We start from the raw sequence: 19,435 nt of genomic DNA, 5'->3' as shown, positions 1-19,435 counted from the left end.
ATGAGCTCTGCCATCAGCTAACAAGAGCCCCCGCAGGGCCAGGAGACCTGTGGCCTAGGGGCAATCTGGGCACAGCTTGGGAAGGGGAGGAAAGCTCCCAGGCTCCAGCAAGCTCCAAGTAAGCAGGGGCCAACGGCCTTTTCAGAGCTGCCACGCTGCAGCTGGCCTGGCCCTTGTGCTTCTGCAAAGAATCGAGGCTTCAGAATCAGGAGAGGTATTGATTCCCATCATCCTCTTGGCTCTCACTATGTGAGTGCATATTGGTGAAGGGATTTCAGTGCTCTTTGAAGAGCTCATTGATTTCCATTTACAACTCACACAAACTGGGCTGCCTTCTGCCAGGGGACAGGGCTGGTGTATTTGGTTTTGTCTTTCTCTGGGGTCCAATGGAACAGAATTTTTAGCTACTAAAATGATTTTTCTGGTCTTATTATGTCCCTGTGGCATATGTTTTTACTTAATCAGCTTCTTTTAAAAGAGGCACAAAAGGAGAGGGCAAAAAGGGATGACTTGTCATTTCCTAAACCCTCGTCTCTAAGGACCTCAAAGAAGTCCACACACTCTATTTATTTTATCTCTTCTGTATTTCTCAGATGTGGCTGAAGAACAGATGTTATTTTTGCTTAGTTGCCTCGACTCATATTAAGGTATTAAGTGTTGAATTTCCCTCTTAATGTATTTGAGGATATGGTAAGAAAAATACCCATTGTCGTAGTGAGGGATAAATTTTTAGTGGGTGAAAAAATTTTTAAATTGATTTCTTCCTTTTTTATTTAAAGTTGTCCCCCTACCGCCAGACTAAAAACTAAACAATGCTTCTTTAAAACATCAGCAGTCATGTTTTCTATGTATCTTTACAGACACAAATAATCCACACTTAAGTGAATTGTGAATTTTTTTCTTGCTAGTATCTTCAACATGTCTTTTATGTACCAGAGGGGCTCTAGACCTGGGGTCCTCCATGTGCCATAGTGAGGGTCACTCAGATTTTTCAAAAAAGTCTAAGCAAATTCTGTTCTTCATTTTTGGTGAAGTGCAGTGGGGGGAGAAGATAAGGTGGAGGGGAAAATAGGAAGGTGGTAGCCCGCATGAATGTTTCCCTTCAGCCCTGATGAATGGGCCCCTGCCCAGAGCTGGTAGAAAGGCAGAAAGATAGGGCAGAATGGACTAGTTTGGTCATAGGGTATTCTCTGTAAGATAGGGACCTCAAGTCAAACAGAGGCCTTCAAGATGCAGAGGGGGCCTGTGCTTCATCTGCCCAATACATATGTCCAAGGGCGGGTCTGATCCAGTGGGTGGGACAAGGCAGTGATGAGACTTGTGGTACAAAGTCATGGCAGATGGCATGGGACATACATCTCAAAATTCCAGTCCCAGAAAGTGGGGGCTGCCAAGATCAAAGCACAGTCCCAGCCATGTGGGCCAAGGCAACCAACACTTCTGAAAGACTAAAATGCAAACCAGGAAACAAGCCTCCTTACATGGACTGCGTCGGCATGGTGGCGGGCCAGTATTCCTGCCAGTGGGTTAACCCAGACAAAAGGAGACCTGTCATAGGTCCAATAGACTAGTGTAGACCCACCTTCAGGTGAAGATAGGGGTTCCAATAGCCTGCCCTGATTAGGGTTGGCACACAAAATGGGTAGATTAATGTTTTTACTTGGTGGCCTCAGTTCCTGCAAAGGAGTGAAACAGAAGGCAGAGGACTCACCCAGGCTTATAGGTCATGAGCACTGTGTCCAAAGATGGCAGCCAGGCTGTTGCTTCTCTCCCTTCGATGTCTAAAACTGGGGAAAGGGTTACAATTCCCATTCCTGAGGAACTTGCTAGGAACTCACTGGACAAATGTACTCTCATAGAGGGAGGACCAGCCAGAGACAGGGAGTGAAGCAACTAAAGCAAGACTCAGGGTCAGTCTAATGGTTTGCTTTTAATTATGCTAATTGACAGTTTTGTTATTTTAATCCTCACCATTAGTGGAAGCAATGCTTTTAGATATTTTATTTTGGAAAATACCTTCGAACCAGGCTGATCGGAGTTTGAGAAAAAGCACATTGTTAATCAGTGGTTGGTCATGGGCAAGTTGCTTAACCTCCTTTAATGTAAATAAAAGTTGACTTCGTCTGTAAAATGTGGATGATAACCTCCCTTTAGGACTTTTGTCATAGTTTAAGGTGTATGTAAAATCTCAGCACAGTGCCTGGTAGGTATCAGGCATTCAAACAAAAAACAGACGTTAAAATTGTTATTCCTTATAGAAGGGTGATAGATATAAAACAATGCCATATATCAAACTGTATGTTATTGTATTACTTTACATGCAATCTTTCAAAGTCATTGAAATATTTTGGAAAGAAGGCCATTATATGCATAACCCCAGGAAGATGGAAAACCACTGCATTTTATTGCATATGATAAAGAATTGCACTGGGGGCATTCCCGTAACCAGCTAGTTAATGGTACATTCTGCTGAGCTCAATGTACAATTTTTACTCCAGATTAGCCATTGGATAGGGCCTTCTGGTGATGCAATGGTTAAAGCAGCCAGCTGCTAACTGAAAGTTCAGTGGTTCGGTCCCACCAGCTGTTCCACAGGAGAAAGATGTGGCAATCTGCTCCCGTAAAGATTACAGCCTTAGAAACCCTATGGGGCAGTTCATATCTGTCCCATGGGGTCGTTATGAGTCAGAATAGACTGAATAGCAGTGGGTTTGGTTTGGTTTTTGGTTTCCTCTAACCAAAGGCTACTTGTCTAAGGCTGTGTTGGAAATTTGGCCCATAATAGCCCAATTAAAATCAAAGTGTCTCACTTCTCACACATAAGATCCCCTTTCACGTAGTTGTAGGAATAAGTTCTGCACATGCCCCCATGATTCACCTCAGCTGTGACTGAATGGACTGATAATTCAGATGAAACAATTGCCAAGAGAAGAGCATGCCTGTCAATACAAGGCCTGGGAAACGCAGTCTTAGCAGCGCAGCTCTTGGAGGGTAATTGAACATGCCACCAATATCATTTACCTTTCTGAGATGTTTACTCCACTCCAGGACTTGGGCTGAATGCTCTGCACAATCTTGTATGCAAGCTGGATTCTCCAGGGCTTCAGTGAGCCTTGGTTGGCTTAATTGGAAGTGTCACTGTGTTGGTCTCTCTGCTGGAGAATTTGCCTTCTCCCAGCTCCAGCCTCACCTTCATTTTCCTGTGTCAGTGGTATAAATAATGCAGAGGTTTCACTGTTAGAAAGCAGGAACGAGACCCAGATGTCAGGAATGGAAAATGCAGCAACTAAAAGCTGGAAAAGCGGAGAGGTAAATACAATCAGGGATGGGTGAACTGTGGAGTATGGGGACAACTATTGGAGTGTTTGAGGTGGGGGTGGATAACCTCATGAACAAGGGGCCCAATTAGCTTGTGGAGGAACTGGAATGGGGTCAAGAGAGGGAGGTGAAAGAAGGCAAAGGCGTGTGAGGAACACAGCAATGTGGCCCTGATCAACTTGTTTGCTGAACGAGAAATGATGGAACTCAAGCTTGCATGAATTAAATTCACCTTGCAATTTAGCTCAGACAAGAATTTGTTGGAAAACATCCCAGGGAGATGCATAAGAGACAGATTTCAAAATCATAATCCAACCCACATACTTTGCTGAACAAGAAACTGAGACCTAGAGAGGAATTGGTTTACCCAAAGGCCAACAGGTTCAAATCAACCACCCCCAGCTCCAACGAAACTAAACTACATGAAACCCCCAATTCCACACCTCTTCCTGTGTTGCTTGCCTTGGGGAAAAGCACAGCCATATTACCTATTCACTTAATCCGATAATCTAAGTATTGTTCTTAACCTCTTCCTCTCTGAGTTCCTAAATCTATTTAGTCTCCAAATAGATTTTACTTCCTTACTCTTGCAAAACTCTTTCTTTTTGTACTCACCTCTGCTGCTTTTGCTTAGGCCCTTGTCATCTGTCTTGCCTGGTCTCAGTGCCTCCAAACCATTCTAGACATTTTAATCTAACCATTTGATCATCATGGCTCCTCGTTGCTCAGATACTTTAAGGGGTCCCTCACCGCCTTCAGGAAAAATGTCCAAATGGCCTACAAATATTCTAATGATCTGACCACTGCCCATCTCTTTAGGTTCATAGATTCATTCTCCTGTCATGTCATACCCTCAGAATTATTGCTGTTCCGGAAACCTATAGCCACTTCTTCCCCTCACCCATCTGCTTGGATAGCTCTCATTCAGTAAGACGCAGGCATGGTAGGCTTAAGTTCCCTTGCATTTCCCAGGACCACAGTATTGCACACCACCAGAGGGCCGTTCATCTGCGGTGCAATGTGAATGGTGCCCTCTGGAGTTGTGTAACATGTCCTTATGTGGGTTTCCAGGGAGTCCTGTACTTATCTCTACCTCAGCCCTCCACTCACTGTAATACACTTGCCTGTTTACTTGTGGGATCATCCCCACGAAACAGCTCCTAGGGGAGGCAATCTAGACATAAAGAGTGTTTCAAGTATGCACTCTGGATTAAAGCAAACTTTCATTCAATATTTACTCATATATTTAATAGCAAGGAACCCTGGTGGCTTATCAGTTATGTGCTCAGCTGCTAACTGAAACGTTGGCTGTTTGAATCCACCTAGCAACTCTTCAGGAGAAAGACTTGGCAATCTGGTCCCATGAAGATTATAACCTAGAAAACCCTTTGGGGGCAGTTCTACTCTGTCACATGGGGTGGACCATAAGTTGAAACCAACTTGACGGCACCTAACAACATATTTAATAGCAGGGCAAACTTGGGCAAGCTTGAGCAAGTTACTTATTTTATCTGAAGTTCAATTTTCTTAGCTGCAAAATGGGCACACTAATAGCAGCTATTTTTATCATGAGAAACCCCATATTAAGTTTTTGGAACAGTATCTAGAGCACCATAAGTCTTTAATAGATTAATTATTGTTGTTACTATTGTTATTGAGGACAGTACTGTGTTATATTAAAATTCTTATTCCTCCTGCTACATAGAAAATATCCGCTAAATATTTGTTGGATAAATTGATGAAGAAGTGAGATGGGACTGTTGGTTAATCTGTGGTATTGGAGTGCTATAATTGGATACACTTCCTACTTACCTGGTACAGAAGATCACTGAAAGGAAGAATAAGTGTTAAATATTCCTGTAGGAAAGAAAAAAAAGAAAAACTTCCTCAACTGAAATAACTGGATAATTCGTCCTGTAATTGCCCCCTGCAATTTGAAAGAACACATGTTTCCTATAATTAACAGGCATTTATTTTTAGGGATGTCATTTGAGCGACAAACAGAACAATGTCTCCATCCCCTTCATTCTGAATCTTCAGAGGACACTAGGATTCTGAGGCTTAGCAACACTCATTCCCGCAGGTGAATAGGTGAATAGGTCTGTAATTTGTCATTTACCTCGGTTCTCAGAGTCTGTAAGGATCAGAAAAAAAAAAAAAAAAAAAGACTCTTTTCTCCAGTTGTCTTCAGCATTGAAGAAATGCCTGTTAACCACGGAGGCATAACGTCTGGCTTTATAGAGGAATCTGTTGCTAAGACACAGTCTTGATTTGTTTGCACACTTTTCATAAGAATACCAAACCAAACCAAACCCACTGCCGTCAAGTCGATTCTGACTCTTCGTGACCCCATAGGACAGAGTAGAACTGCCCCCGTAGGGTTGCCAAGGAGCACCTGGTGGATTGGAACTGCCGACCTTTTGGTTAGCAGCCGTAGCTCCTAACCATTATGCCATCAGAGTTTACTTCCTAAGAATGGTGGGTGTTTATTCCCAGAAAGAAACTGAGGCATAAGAGAGAAAGGTAGGAGGAAAATTCATGATGGTAGAAGATTAAGCCTTAAATAATTACTTTATTTAGACTAGAGAAAGAGCCTTGGTGGTGCCATGTTAAGCACTTGGCTGCTAACCAAAAAGTCTGCAGTTCAAACCAATCAGCCACTCCATGGGAGAAAAGGACTGGTGATCTCCCATAAAGATTTTAGCCTAGGGAACCCTATGGGGCAGTTCTACTCTGTCACACGAGGTCACTACGAGTAGAAATTGACTTGATGACACACAACAACAGCAGCAACTAGACTACAGGTTTTTAACGTGTGGTCCGGGGACCAGCAGCATCAGCATCCCCTGGGACCTTGTTTGAAATGCAAATTCTTAGACCTACTCAAGACTTCTTGACCTAGAAGATGTGCCTCAACAGCCTGTCCAGGTTACTCTGAGGCTTGCTAACATTTGAGAACCGCTGCTCTTGAGTTTAGCCAGGACCAGCCCTGGATGCACATTAGAATCACCTGGAGAACTTTTAAAAATCACATAGCCCTGGTATCACCGCAGACCAAAACCAACCAATAAACCAAACAAACCCATCGTTGTCTAGTCAATTCCGACTCATGGTGACTCCATGTGTTACAGACTAGAACTGGGATCTGCAGGATTTTCTTGGCTGTAATCTTATGGAGCAGATTGGCAGGCTTTTCTTCCTTAGTACTGCTGGATGGGTTTTAACTGTCAATCTTTCAGTTACAGCCAAGTGCAAACCATTTGCCACCAAGAGTCTCCAATTTTACAAAATTCTCTGGATGTGGGCTTCTGGCATTAGGATTTTTAAAATCTGAGGAGATTCCAGTGTGCAGCCTGGATGGACAAGCACTGGCCTGGGGGATAATTTTGTTGGAACTGATGGAAACCTCTTCAAAACAAATGAAGTAGCAGTGGAGAGGCTGTTGGCAGGAAAGCTGAAGGCAGAGAAACCTGTCCCTAGGGGGCTGAGAGGAGCCTGTCCTGAGGGGGCTGAGAAGAGCCTGTCCTGAGGGGGCTGAGAGGAGGCCTGTCCTGAGGGGGCTGAGAGGAGGCCTGTCCTGAGGGGGCTGAGAGGAGGCCTGTCCTGAGGGGGCTGAGAGGAGGCCTGTCCTGAGGGGGCTGAGAGGAGGCCTGTCCTGAGGGGGCTGAGAGGAGGCCTGTCCTGAGGGGGCTGAGAGGAGGCCTGTCCTGAGGGGGCTGAGAGGAGGCCTGTCCTGAGAGGGCTGAGAGGAGCCTGTCCTGAGGAGCCTGAGAGGAGACCTGTACACCTCAGAGGGGGTGTGCACAGCAGAGAGAAGGGTTTGCTTGCTTACGTGGTTGAGAGGAGCTGGAAGAGCTGTCCTGTGGTTTGACTTGTCATCGGGCCACTCCTCCCTCCCCATCTACGGGTATGCTTTTCCTGCAACATCCAAAGCTCAGTCATATCTAGAAGCTGAGGAGACTCATTTTCTCATAAATCCTTAGCTTAGAACTATTAATTAAGGGTTCTACATAAAAAAAAATAAAATTCTTCTTTTAAAGAACAGAAAAAATACTTTTTAGGTTTTTTTTTTTTTTACTAACATGGAATTTATAATATAATAAAAAAAAAATCATCCAAAACGTAATAGTAGCTACACATTATTGACAATTGAGGGAAAAAGAGGGGGAGAAAAAGAAGATAAATATAGAGAAGAACATCCCCTTCAGGTCATTTTATCCCTTAAAACCCTCTTCGCACAAGTGGTTGGCCTGTCCAAAAACCTCCCTGCTGCCTTCTGACCAAGCCAGGATCACCTTTTCTGACAAAGAATTTGATCCCAGAAATCAGTCTTTGAATTCTTCTCTATTACATAGCCTGCCAACAAAGCGACATAACTTATCAGGTCTGAGCATCCATCAAAGATTTAGTCTTCATCTTCCCATATTATGACTGGGCAGAACGGTATATATCTTTGTCCTTTTATTTTTCCTATATCATGTATCTATCTATCTATCTGTCTTTCTGTTTATCTATCTGTCTATCATCTACCTATCTATCTACCTATCTACCTACTTACCTATCTACCTACCTATCTAGCTATCTACCTACCTACCTATCTGTCTATCATCTATCAATCTATCAATTTATCAATCTACCTCCCTCCCTCCCTCCCTCCCTCCGTCTCTCTCTCCCTGTCTTCCTTCATTGTTGCATATACCCGGAGTGTCCGGGGCTCCATTCCGGCCATCACCAGCTCCCTATTCAACCAAAGAACTAGAGGACTTTATTGTATACTAGAAGTGGGCTCCGTCATTATCTAGTCTAACTTCTCAACCAACAACATAATTGATACCAATATATATGGCATCCGCTGAAATATTTCCAGTAGATGGAAGCTTTCTAAATTGGGACAGCATTGCAAGACAGCTATAACCGTAGAAAGTCATTTCTTACCAGTAATAGGTATTCAACAACAACTGAATTTAATATTGGGCTGGAATTTTTGCCCATATTATCATTTTACCTTCCTCTTCTCTTTGAAATGATAGTGAATACATTTATTCATGATTCAAATGGTGGAACTCAGACATCTGGGAGGTTTATTTATTTATTTTTTCATTGCGCTTTAGGTGAAAGTTTACAGCTCAAGTTACTTTCTCATTCAAAATTTTATATATTGTTTTGTGACATTGATTGCCATCCCCCTCAATGTGACAACATGCTCTCGCTTTCCACTCAGGGCTACCTGTGTCCATTTGTCCAGTTCCTGTTCCTTCCTACCTTCTCATCTTGCTTTTGGGCAGGAGTTGCCCATTTGGTCTTGTATATTTGATTGAACTAAGAAGCATATTCCTCACATGTATTATTTTTTGTTTTATAGGCCTGCCTGATCTTTGAAAAGTGGGCTTCAGGAGTGGTTTCATTTTTGAGTTACCAGTGTGTCCAGGGGCCATTGAGCCTCCTTTTTTTGTAGGATACATATCTACAGTCCCTTTAACTGTTCTTTGTTTACAAACATTTCCATTTCTCTTGGCATTCTCTTTACTCGTTATCGAGGTGTTCTAGTTTGTTTTGGAGACCCTGGGTGGCAAATGGTTAAGTGTATCCACCCAGATGTGCCTCAGAAGAAAGGCCTGGCAATCTACTTCTGAGAGGTCACAGCCATTGAAAACCCTGTAGGCACAGCTCTGCTCTCCACACATGGGGTCACCATGAGTCAGAATCAACTTGAAGGCAACTGGTGGTGGTGGTGGTAGTTTGTTCTAGAGTGCAACACTCGGAATTGAAAACACTGTATTAAATGTAAATTGTCAAGGATGAGGCACACTGGAAACATTCTTCTCCTAATGAATGGTTACTGTGCTTCTCCTGAAGCAACTTATGATTAGATTGATTTTTGGCATCTACGTCCTCTGACTCATTCTGAGCAAAAGGCCATCTAAACCTCCAGCACTTTTATTCATAACCTACTTCTTAGCTAAGTATCTCTCTCCATTTTTGTCACCGTTTGAATCTAATTGTAGGCCTTTACATTATTCCAATTAAAGTATTTCTACTAATTCTGCTCCTTTTGCCACTCATAGATTTTGCTTTTCTGTTTTTACTCTGCTATTGTTGTTGTTGTTAGCTGACACTGAGTTGGCCCCTGAATCATGGCAACCCCATGTACAACAGAATGATCCATTGCCTGGTCTTGTGCCATCTTCATAGTCATTGGTATGCTCAATTCCGTTGTTGAGGCCACTGTGCATTTTGGGTGCCTTCCAACCAAGGGGCACATCTTCCAGTACTATATTGTAAAATATTCTGTTGTGATCCATAGTATTTTCATTGGCTCATCTTCAGAAGTAAATCACCAGTCCCTTCTTCCTAGCCTGTCTTAGTCTGGAAGCTCAGCTGAAACCAGTCCATCCTGGGTGATCCTGCTGGCATTTGAAATACCAGTGGCATAGCCTCCAGCATCATAGCAAAACGTAAGTCACCAGAGTACACCAAACTGAGAGATAAGTGGTAGTATATATAAGTATTAATTTTAAGGACACAAATCACAACTATGCAGCTTGATGAATTCCTACACAATGAACACAGCATGTAACCACCCACCAAATCAAGAAACACCGCCACCAGTAACCCAGAGGAAGCAGAGAATACCTCACCTCCCAAAAAGGTAAAAACTACCATAATTTTTTTTATCTCCATCGATTAGTTTTCCCTGTTTCTGAGCATTTTATAAAGTAAGTCATACAGTATGTATCTTTTGTTTTTATTGTGGTAAAATATATATAACAAAACATTTGCCATTTCAACCATTTTTACATGTACAATTTAGTGACATATATTATGTTCCCCATGTTGTCAACCATCGCCACTATCCATTTCCATTTTTTTTTTTTTTTTAACAGAAACTCAGTACACCTTAAGCAATACCTCCCCATGTGTCCCTTCTACCCAACGCATGATCTCTATGCATTTGCCTATTCTGGAGATTTCATTTAAGTGGGACCATGCTATATTTGTCATTTTATGTCTGGCTTATTCATTCAGCATGTTTTCCAGGTTCATCTATGCCATAGCATGTACCAGGACTTCATTTCTCTGTATGACTGAGTAATGTCTTACTGTATGTTGTGATGGTTAAAGTTGTCTGTCAACTTGGCTGGGCCGTGATCCTCAGTGGCAAGGCAGTTATGATGTAGTTTGGCAGCTTGTTAATGATGTAATCACCTCCACAGTGAGATCTGATATAATGTGATCACCTCCATGATGACATATGTTGTAAGCAGCCAATCGGTTGAAAGGGAGTTTCCTTGAGGTGTGGCCTGCATCCAATATATGTGGACTTTGTGTACTCTGGCTCCTGCAGCTGGCTCCTGTTCATCTGACCTTGGGTTCTTGGGACTTGAGCTAGCAGCTTACCTGCTGATCTTGGGATTCGTTGGCCTCCACGGCCTGTGAGCCAGAGGGCTCTTATCAGACCTTCTGATCTTGGATTTGCTAGCACCTGCATCTGTGTGAGTCAGGAGAAGCCTTTAGCCTGACCCACTAACTTGGGACTTTGCAGCCTCTTCAACCATGTGAGCCATTTCCTTTATATAAATCACGCTGTATATTTATATGCTGCACTGGTTTTGCTTCTTTAGAGGACCTGGCCTAAGATATATGTATTAAATAGACCACACTTTATTCATTCAAATGCTGATGGACACTTGGGTTGTTTCCGCCTTATGGCTGTTGTGAATAATGCTGCAATTAACATGGTCATACAAGCTCTGTTTGAGTCCCTGATTTTAATTCTGTTAATTTCTGTTTGAGTCCCTACTTTCAGTTCTCTTGAGTGTATACCTAGGAGTGAAATTGATGGGTCATATGCTGTATGGATTTTTTTAATGTGTGTGTTGAGTTCTTTCATTTTCAATGTTGGATAATACTCTGTTGAATGATTATGCCACAATAAATGAATCCATCCTGCTGTTTCATTTTGGGGTTTGTGCAAATAGTGCTGCTATGTACATTCTTGATATCTTTTGGTACCCAATATTTGAATTTCTGTTGGGTGGTGGCTTAGTTACCTAATGCTGCTGTAACACATATACCACAAATGGATGACGTTAAAGGACAGAGATTTGTTTTCTCCCATTCTGCAGGCTAACAGTCCAAATCAGGGCCTCTGCCATGTCAACTCATTCCTTGTTAGTAGCCCTGAGTGTTTCTTGGTTCCTTGGAATTCCTTGGCCAATAGAGCACCCTCACATGGCATCTGTTTTTCCCCCATGTATACCTCTGTGTCTATTCTGACCTTTTTATAGCTTAGTAGTTATTAGCTTTAGGATTCACCCTAAAGTGCTATGACCTCATTAACATAACAAAACAAAAAATTATTTCTAAGCAAGATCATATCTACAGGCGCAAGGGCCAGGGATTCAACCCATATTATTGGGAGGCACAATTCAATCCATAACAGAAGGATTCTAGAATATGTATTCAACCTTATGTGACACTCCTAAATAAATTCCCAAAGTGGTTATATCAATAAAAACTCCTTCCCGAAGTGTATAAGAGTTCCACTTACTCCATATGCTGACCAAAATTTGGCATTGCCTGTCATCATGATAGAGGTCCCTATGTAGTGCAGATGCTTTGTGCTCAACTACTAACCTAAAGGTTGGTAGTTCAAATTCACCCAGTGTTACCATGAAAGAAAGGCCTGGCGATCTGTCTCTGGAAAGATGATAGCCGAAAAACCCTATGGAGTTGTTCTACTCTGTAATATATGGGGTTGCCATGAGTTGGAATCAACTCGATAGCAACGGGTTTGGTTTTTGTTTTTTTGATCTTTATGATATAAGTGATCCCAGTGCATTTGCAGTAGTACCTCGTTGTGGTTTTTAAATTATATTTCCTTGATATTAATAAGCTTGAGTACATTTTCATTTATTTAATATCCATTTGGATATTTGCTTTTGTGAAATGCCAATCCATGATTTTTGCCTATTAAAAATTGAGTTATTTCTCATTTTCCTACTGATGTACAGAATTTCCTTATATAATCTTTTCGTGAGCCATTTTTTGGATATAAACCAAAAACCAAATCCATTGCCATCAAGTGGATTCTGGCCCATAGTGACCCTAGAGGACAGAGGAAGACTGCCCTATAGGGTTTCCAAGAAGTAGCTGGTGGATTCAAACTGCTGACTTTTTGGTTGGCAGCCATATCATTTAACCACTGCAACACCAGGGCTCCTTTTTTTTTTTGGATATATGCATTGCAGATATCTCATTCCACTCTTTGTTTTGCCTTTTCACATTCTTAATATTGTCTTTGAATAAACAGAAATTCTTACTAGTTATTATCTAGCAATTTTACTATTTTACCTGTCGTATTTAGGTCTAGAATCCATGTGGAATTGATTTTTTAATATATTATGAAGTAGAGGTCAGTATTTATTTTCTGTTTTCCACATTTTTCACACAGATATACAAAGGCCATCTTTTCCCCACTACACCAGAGTATCAAATTTCTCATAAAAATCAAGTGACTATATATGTTTGAGTCCCTTTCGGGAATACCTGCTTTCCTCCATTGGTCATTTTATCTATTCTTTCACTCATAATACTCTGTGTGATGTGCTATAACTTTAAAATAAATTTTGATACAGGTATGTAATTTGTCTAGTGCTTTTATCCTTTGTCGAGATTGTCACAGTTATTCTTGTATATTTGCATTTTCATATTGGTTTAGAATCAGATTTCAAGTTTCCAAAAAAAATCAAGACACTCTCTGTAGATTTTTATTATGATACCATTGAACCTATGTAGTTAAATTTGATGAGAAATGAAATTTTTGTATTCTCTCAATAATATGTCTTGTACCTCTTTAAATAAAGTTATTCTTAGGAGTTTAATATCTTTATGCTATTGTAAATGATATTTAAAGTTGGGATTTCTATTTGTATATTGATAGCGTATATTTTATATATATACCATCCAAATCCAAACCCACTGCCGTCAAGTCGATTCCGACTCATAGCGACCCTATAGGACAGAGTAGAACTGCCCCATAGAGTTTCCAAGGAGTGCCTGGCAGATTCGAACTGCTGACCTCTTGGTTAGCAGCCGTAGCACTTAACCACTACGCCACCAGGGTTTCCATATATATATATAGACTTGGTTTTCATAAGTCATTCTACCTTGAGATTTTGCAATAATTTGTATGTGCATGTTTTGGATATTTACATTTTACAATTTTATTGTGGAAAATAAAGAAATAATGACTTTAATTTCCTTCTTTCAAATGTTGTATATTTTTTTGCCTTATAGCAAGAAAGAACCTATGATTAAAAAAAATGCATTTGTTTTTGTAGACACCATGCCTTCCACTGATTTCAGAACAAAGCTTGCAATATTTCATCAATAGTTATAAATATTTAGTGTAGACTATTTTGTAGATTCCCCATGTGTCTGTCAGTTTGTCGTACTGTGGGGGCTTGCATGTTGCTGTGATGCTAGAAGCTATGCCACCAGTATTCAGATACCAGCACGATCACCCATGGTGGACAGGTTCCATCTGAGCTTCTAGACTAAGACAGACTAGGAAGAAGGACCCGACAGTCTACTTCTGAAAGGAATTAGCCAGTGAAAACCTTATGAATAGCAGCAGAACACTGTCTGATATAGTGCCAGAAGCTGAGCCCTCCAGGTTGGAAGGCACTAAAAGGATGACTGGGTAAGAGCTCCCTCCTCAAAGCAGAGTCAGCCTTAATGACGTGGATGGAGTCAAGCTTTCAAGACCTTCATTTGCTGATATGGCAGGACTCAAAATGATTAAAAAAACGGCTGCAAATATCCATTAATAATTGGAACATGGAATGTGTGAAGTATGACTCTAGGAAAATTGGAAATGGTCAAAAATGAAATGGAACGCATACACATTGATATCCTAGGCATTAATGAGCTGGCCATTTTGAATGGGACAATCATATGGTCTGTTATGCCAAGAATGACAACTTGAAGAGGAATGGCGTTGCATTCATTGTCAAAAATAACACTTCAAAATCTTCCCTGCAGCACAACTCTGTCAGTGATAGGATGATATCCATATGCCTACAAGGAAGACCAGTTAATACAACTATTATTCAAATTTATACACCAACCACTAAGGCCAAAGATGAGGAAATTGAAGATTTTTACCAACTTCTGCAGTCTGAAATTGATTGAACATGCAATCAGGATGCATTGATAGTTACTGGCAATTGAAATGCGAAAGTTGGCAACAAGAAGAAGTTGGAAAATACGGCCTTGTTGATTGAAACAATGCTGGATCGCATGATAGAATTTTGCAAGACCAACGACTTCTTCATTGCAAATGCCTTTTTTTCAACAACATAACAGTGACTATACACGTGGACATCACCAGATGGGGTACACAGGAATCAAATTGACTGCATCTGTGGAAAGAGACGATGGAAAAGCTTGATATCATCAGGAACAGATCATCAATTGTTCATATGCTAGTTTAAGTTGAAACAGAAGAAAATTAGAAAAAGTCCACAAGAGCCAAAGTATGACCTTGAGTATAACCCACCTGAATTTAGAAACCGTCTCAAGAATAGATCTGGCGGGCTGAACACTAATGACTGAAGACCAGATGAGTTGTGGAATGACATCAAAGACATCATACATGAAGGAAGTAAGAGGTAGTTAAAAAGACAGGAGAGAAATAAAAGACCAAAATGGATGCCAGAAGTGATTCTGAAACTTGCTCTTGAATGTCGAGTTTCTAAAGCAAAAAGAATAAATCATGAAGTAAAAGAATTGAACAGAAGATATCAAAGGGTAGCTCGAGAAGACAAAGTAGAGTATTATAATGACATGTGCAAAGAGCTGAAGATAGAAAACCAAAAGGGAAGAACATGCTCAGCATTTCTCAGGCCGAAAGAACTGAAGAAGAAATTCAAGCATCTAATTGCAGTAGTGAAGGATTCTATGGGGAAAATATTAAATGATGCAAGAAGCATCAAAAGAAGATGGAAGGCATACACAAGAGTCGTTATACCAAAAAGTATTTGTCGATATTCAACCATTTCAAGAGGTAGCATAGGATCAGGAAAAATGGTACTGAAGGAAGAAGTCCAAGCTGCACTGAAGGCATTGCCGAAAAACAAGGCTCCAGGAATTGACAGAATATCAATTGAGATGTTTCAACAAACAGATGCAGTGCTGGAAGTGTTCACTTGTCTATGCCAAGAAACTTGGAACACAGCTACCTGGCCAACTGACTGGAAGAGATCATATTTATGCCTACTCCCAACAAAGATGATCAAACTGAATGTGGGAATTATAGAACAATATCATTAATATCACACAAAAGTAAAATTTTGCCGAAGATCATTCAGAGGCAACTGCAGCAGTATATCAACAGGGAACTGCCAGAAATTCAGGCTGGATTTGGAAGGGGATGTGGAACTAGGGATATCCTTGCTGTTGTCAGATAGATCTTAGCTGAAACAGAGAATAGCAGAAGGATGTTTACCTGTGTTTTATTGATGATGCAAAGGCATTTGACTGTGTGGATCACAAAAAATTATGGATAAAATTGCAGAGAATGGAAATTCCAGAACACTTAATTGTACTCATGAGGAACCTGTACATAGATCAATAGGCAGCCATTCGAGCAGAACAAGGGGATACTGTGTGGCTTAAAGTCAGGAAAGGTGTGTGTCAGGGTCGCATTCTTTCACCATACCTATTCAATCTGTATGCTGAAAAAATTATCCGAGAAGCTGGACTAGATGAAGAAGAACCAGGTATCAGCATTGGCTGGAGACTCATTAACAACCTGCGTTATATAGATGACACAACCTTGGTTGCTGAAAGTGAAGAGAGGACTTGAAGCAGTTACTGATGAAGATCAAGGACCACAGCCTTCAGTATGGATTACACCTCAACATAAAGGAAACAAAAATCCTCGCAACTGAACCAATAAACAACACCATGATAAATGGAGAAAAGATTGAAGTTGTCAAGGATTTCTCTTTACTTGCATCCGTAATCAATACCAGTGGAAGCAGTAGTCAAGAAATCAAAAGATTCATTGCATTGGGCACATCTGCTGCAAAAGACCTCTTTAAAGTGTTGAAAAGCAAAGATGTCACCTTGAAGACGAAGGTGCGTCTGACCCAAGCCATGGTATTTTCAATTGCATCATATGCATGTGAAAACTGGGCAATAAATAACCAAGACAAAAGAAGAATTGACACCTTTGAATTGTGGTGTTGGTGAAAAATATTGAATATTCCATGTACTTCCAGAAGAAGGAACAAATCTGTCTTGGAAGAAGTACGACCAGAAATCTCCTTAGAAGCAAGGATGGCGAGACTACATCTTACATACTTTGGACATGTTATCAGGAGGGATCAGTTCTGGAGAACTACATCATGCTTGGTAAAGTACAGGGTCAGTGAAAAAGAGGAAGACCCTCAACCAGGTGGATTGACACAGTGGCTGCAACAATGGGCTCAAGTATAACATCGATTCTGGGCATAGCAGAGGACTGGGCAGTGTTTTGTTCTGTTGTACATAGGGCCACTATGAGTCGGAACCGACTTGACAGCACCTAACAACAACCACATTGTGTAGATGATCTTTATTAGGCTTTGGAAATTACTATCTCTTCTTAGATGGTAAGAGGTTATGTGTTATTCAGTTTTTTGAATTGTTTATGAGTGTGGTTTTTTTTTTTTTATGGGATTAGTCGGAGGCACATATGGGATATAGAAATTACCATGAGATCTTGGATTTAAGAGTCTGATATTGTTATAGGGTAGAATGTATTGGGTGTCTTCCTTGGGAAGGGGGTTAATATATTTTACATGTAGAAGTGAGCAAAGGAAATATTTAGACTAAGAGGACAGATTGTTGTAGCACTTAGCTTTTGCTGGATAACAAACCACAACAAAAACCATACATTTCTTCATAATTCTGTATTAGACTCCCCCGTGATTCTGTGTGAAAATTACCTGGTTGATTCTTCTGATCTGGGCCAGCATGGCTGGGGCTGTATGATCTCAGATGGCCTCTGGCTCAGTGTCAGCTAGGTCGATAAGGATGACTTTGCCATGTGTGTCTCATCATCCAACAGGGTAGCTTGTGCGTGTTCACATGGCAGTTGTTGCAGGATTCCCAGGAACAGCAAGAGAGCAAATTCCAGTGTGTGAATGCTTTATAATCCTTAGCTTACATTGTATTTGCTAATGTCTTAATCAGTCAAAAGAAGCCACACGACCAAGTCCAGATTCAAAGGGTGAAGAAATAGATTTCCCCTCTTGATGTCCATTACAAACAAGCATGCGTACATGGAAATAATTTGTGGTCCTTTTTTAGAATATAAGTTCTATGCATGCCATATTTCATCATATGTTGCTCACCCCTAAGCCCTTTCCAGTGTCCCTTCTTCCCTGATAACTCCATGAAAGCAACTCTTGACAGAGTCACCAATGATCTCCACATTACTGGTTCTGCAAAGTAAATGGCCTCCACCTAAGAAAGTTGAGATTTTAACCACTTAAGAAATCAGTAGACCTGATATGGATTTACTTTCTCCTTTGTTTGGCTGTTATAGGTCTTCTGTGATATCCATGGCCACTCCCAAAAGAAGAATGTGTTTCTTTATGGTTGTAGCATCAAAGAGACCTTGTGGCAAGTGGGGCGCCCTGTGAGCACATCTGCTGTCCTGGAGGATGTCAGCTACAGGGTAAGTCATTTGGAGAATGCCACCAGACATTTTGTGTTCATATTCTTGCCTTTGAGACCTGTGCTGTATGCACTTTTTTCCCCCTAAATAAGCATTTTGATTATTTTAGCTGTAAGGTTGTAATACAAGCTTCCTTAAGACCAGAGAAAGAGGGTATTCATGGAAAATGCAGTTGGAGGCATGTGTTAGTTACCTCCCCATGTCTTTGTTGAGTAATGGCTTATTGTCTGGCTTTCCTGCATCTGTTTTCTATATGTTATGATATACTGCAAAGGATGTGAGAATTGGAGACAGAAAACCTTGTTTTAATGTCTGGCTTTACAATGATTAACTGTGTGACTATGAGTCAGTAGCATTCCCTCTCTGAACTACCATTTTGCCATCTGTAAAATGAGAATAGATCTTAAATAAATACGAGGGGAAGAACCAATTTTTGGCATTAGACCATCCACACCCCTCTATTCAAGCATTCTATATAAAGCAGAGCAGTGATACATTGAACCTAATTCTATTTTTTCTAGGTTCTAGTGGTTTTTAGTGGTTAGAGCTCAGCTATTCCTCCATTAAAAGAATATGAACTGTCTTAGTTATCTAGTGCTGCTATAACAGAAATGACCCAAGCGGGTGGCTTTAACAAGCAGAAATTTATTTTCTCACAGTTTAGGAGGCTAGACATCTGAATTCTGGGTGCTGGCTCTAGGGTAAGGCTTTCTTTCTCACTTGGCTCTAAAGGAAGTTCCTTGTCTCTTTTGAGCTTCTGCTTCTGGGCAGTCTTCATGTGGCTTGCCATCTCTCTTCCCTGTCTCTGCTTCGCTGCTTATTTAATCTCTTTTATACCTCAAAAGAGATTGACCCAAAACATACCCTACACTAATCTTGTGTCATTAACATAACAAGGATAATCCATCCCTGTAAATATGGCTTGGGGGCAGTGTCTGACCTCTTCCAACCCGAGAAGGGTCAAGGAGAACCGAGATCAACAGTGCAGAGATGGCTCCCATTAGGTGAAGGCCAAACAAGCCTCCTCTCTCTGCCATCTGGCACCAGCCGTCCCTCCCACAGCCCTCTCTACTTCTCTGCTGAGTTTGATAATTCATTGCAGTGGCCACACAGAACTCACAGACCATACTCACAGTTATGGGGTTTGTTAGGAAGTGTAACAGTTACAATTCAGGCTCAGGAATGCTCAGGATATAGTTCGTCCATCAGGATAGTCTCTTCCCAACTGTGCTCACAAGCATGCCTCTCCTTGGCCCTCAGTCTCTGCCCAAAGGCACTCAGCTATCTCTCTCTCTGGGCCAGGAGTCCCACCACACCTTCTCCTGCTGCCAGGTCTCTCCTTCCTTGGTGGTGGTGGGTTCTTCTCTTTGCTCTGGAATTGGCCCT

At 41.2% G+C, this 19,435-nt stretch overlaps 1 protein-coding gene across 9 annotated transcripts in view; it reads left to right on the top strand.

Annotated features, from left to right (window-relative positions):
* The window catches only part of AGBL1 (AGBL carboxypeptidase 1), a 1,130,253-nt gene that overhangs the window by 544,127 nt on the left and 566,691 nt on the right, over positions 1 to 19,435 (top strand). For all 9 annotated transcript variants that reach the window (XM_049905901.1, XM_049905902.1, XM_049905900.1 and 6 more), the window contains one exon: positions 17,918 to 18,049. In XM_049905901.1, the coding sequence (XP_049761858.1) occupies positions 17,918 to 18,049 (132 nt within the window). The remainder of the gene's footprint in view (positions 1 to 17,917; positions 18,050 to 19,435) is intronic.

Source organism: Elephas maximus, chromosome 13 (assembly GCF_024166365.1).
Source record: "Elephas maximus indicus isolate mEleMax1 chromosome 13, mEleMax1 primary haplotype, whole genome shotgun sequence".
Taxonomy (NCBI): Eukaryota; Metazoa; Chordata; class Mammalia; order Proboscidea; family Elephantidae; genus Elephas; species Elephas maximus.
The sequence above is the reverse complement of the archived record's forward strand: the minus strand, read 5'-3'. Positions and strand labels throughout refer to the sequence as shown.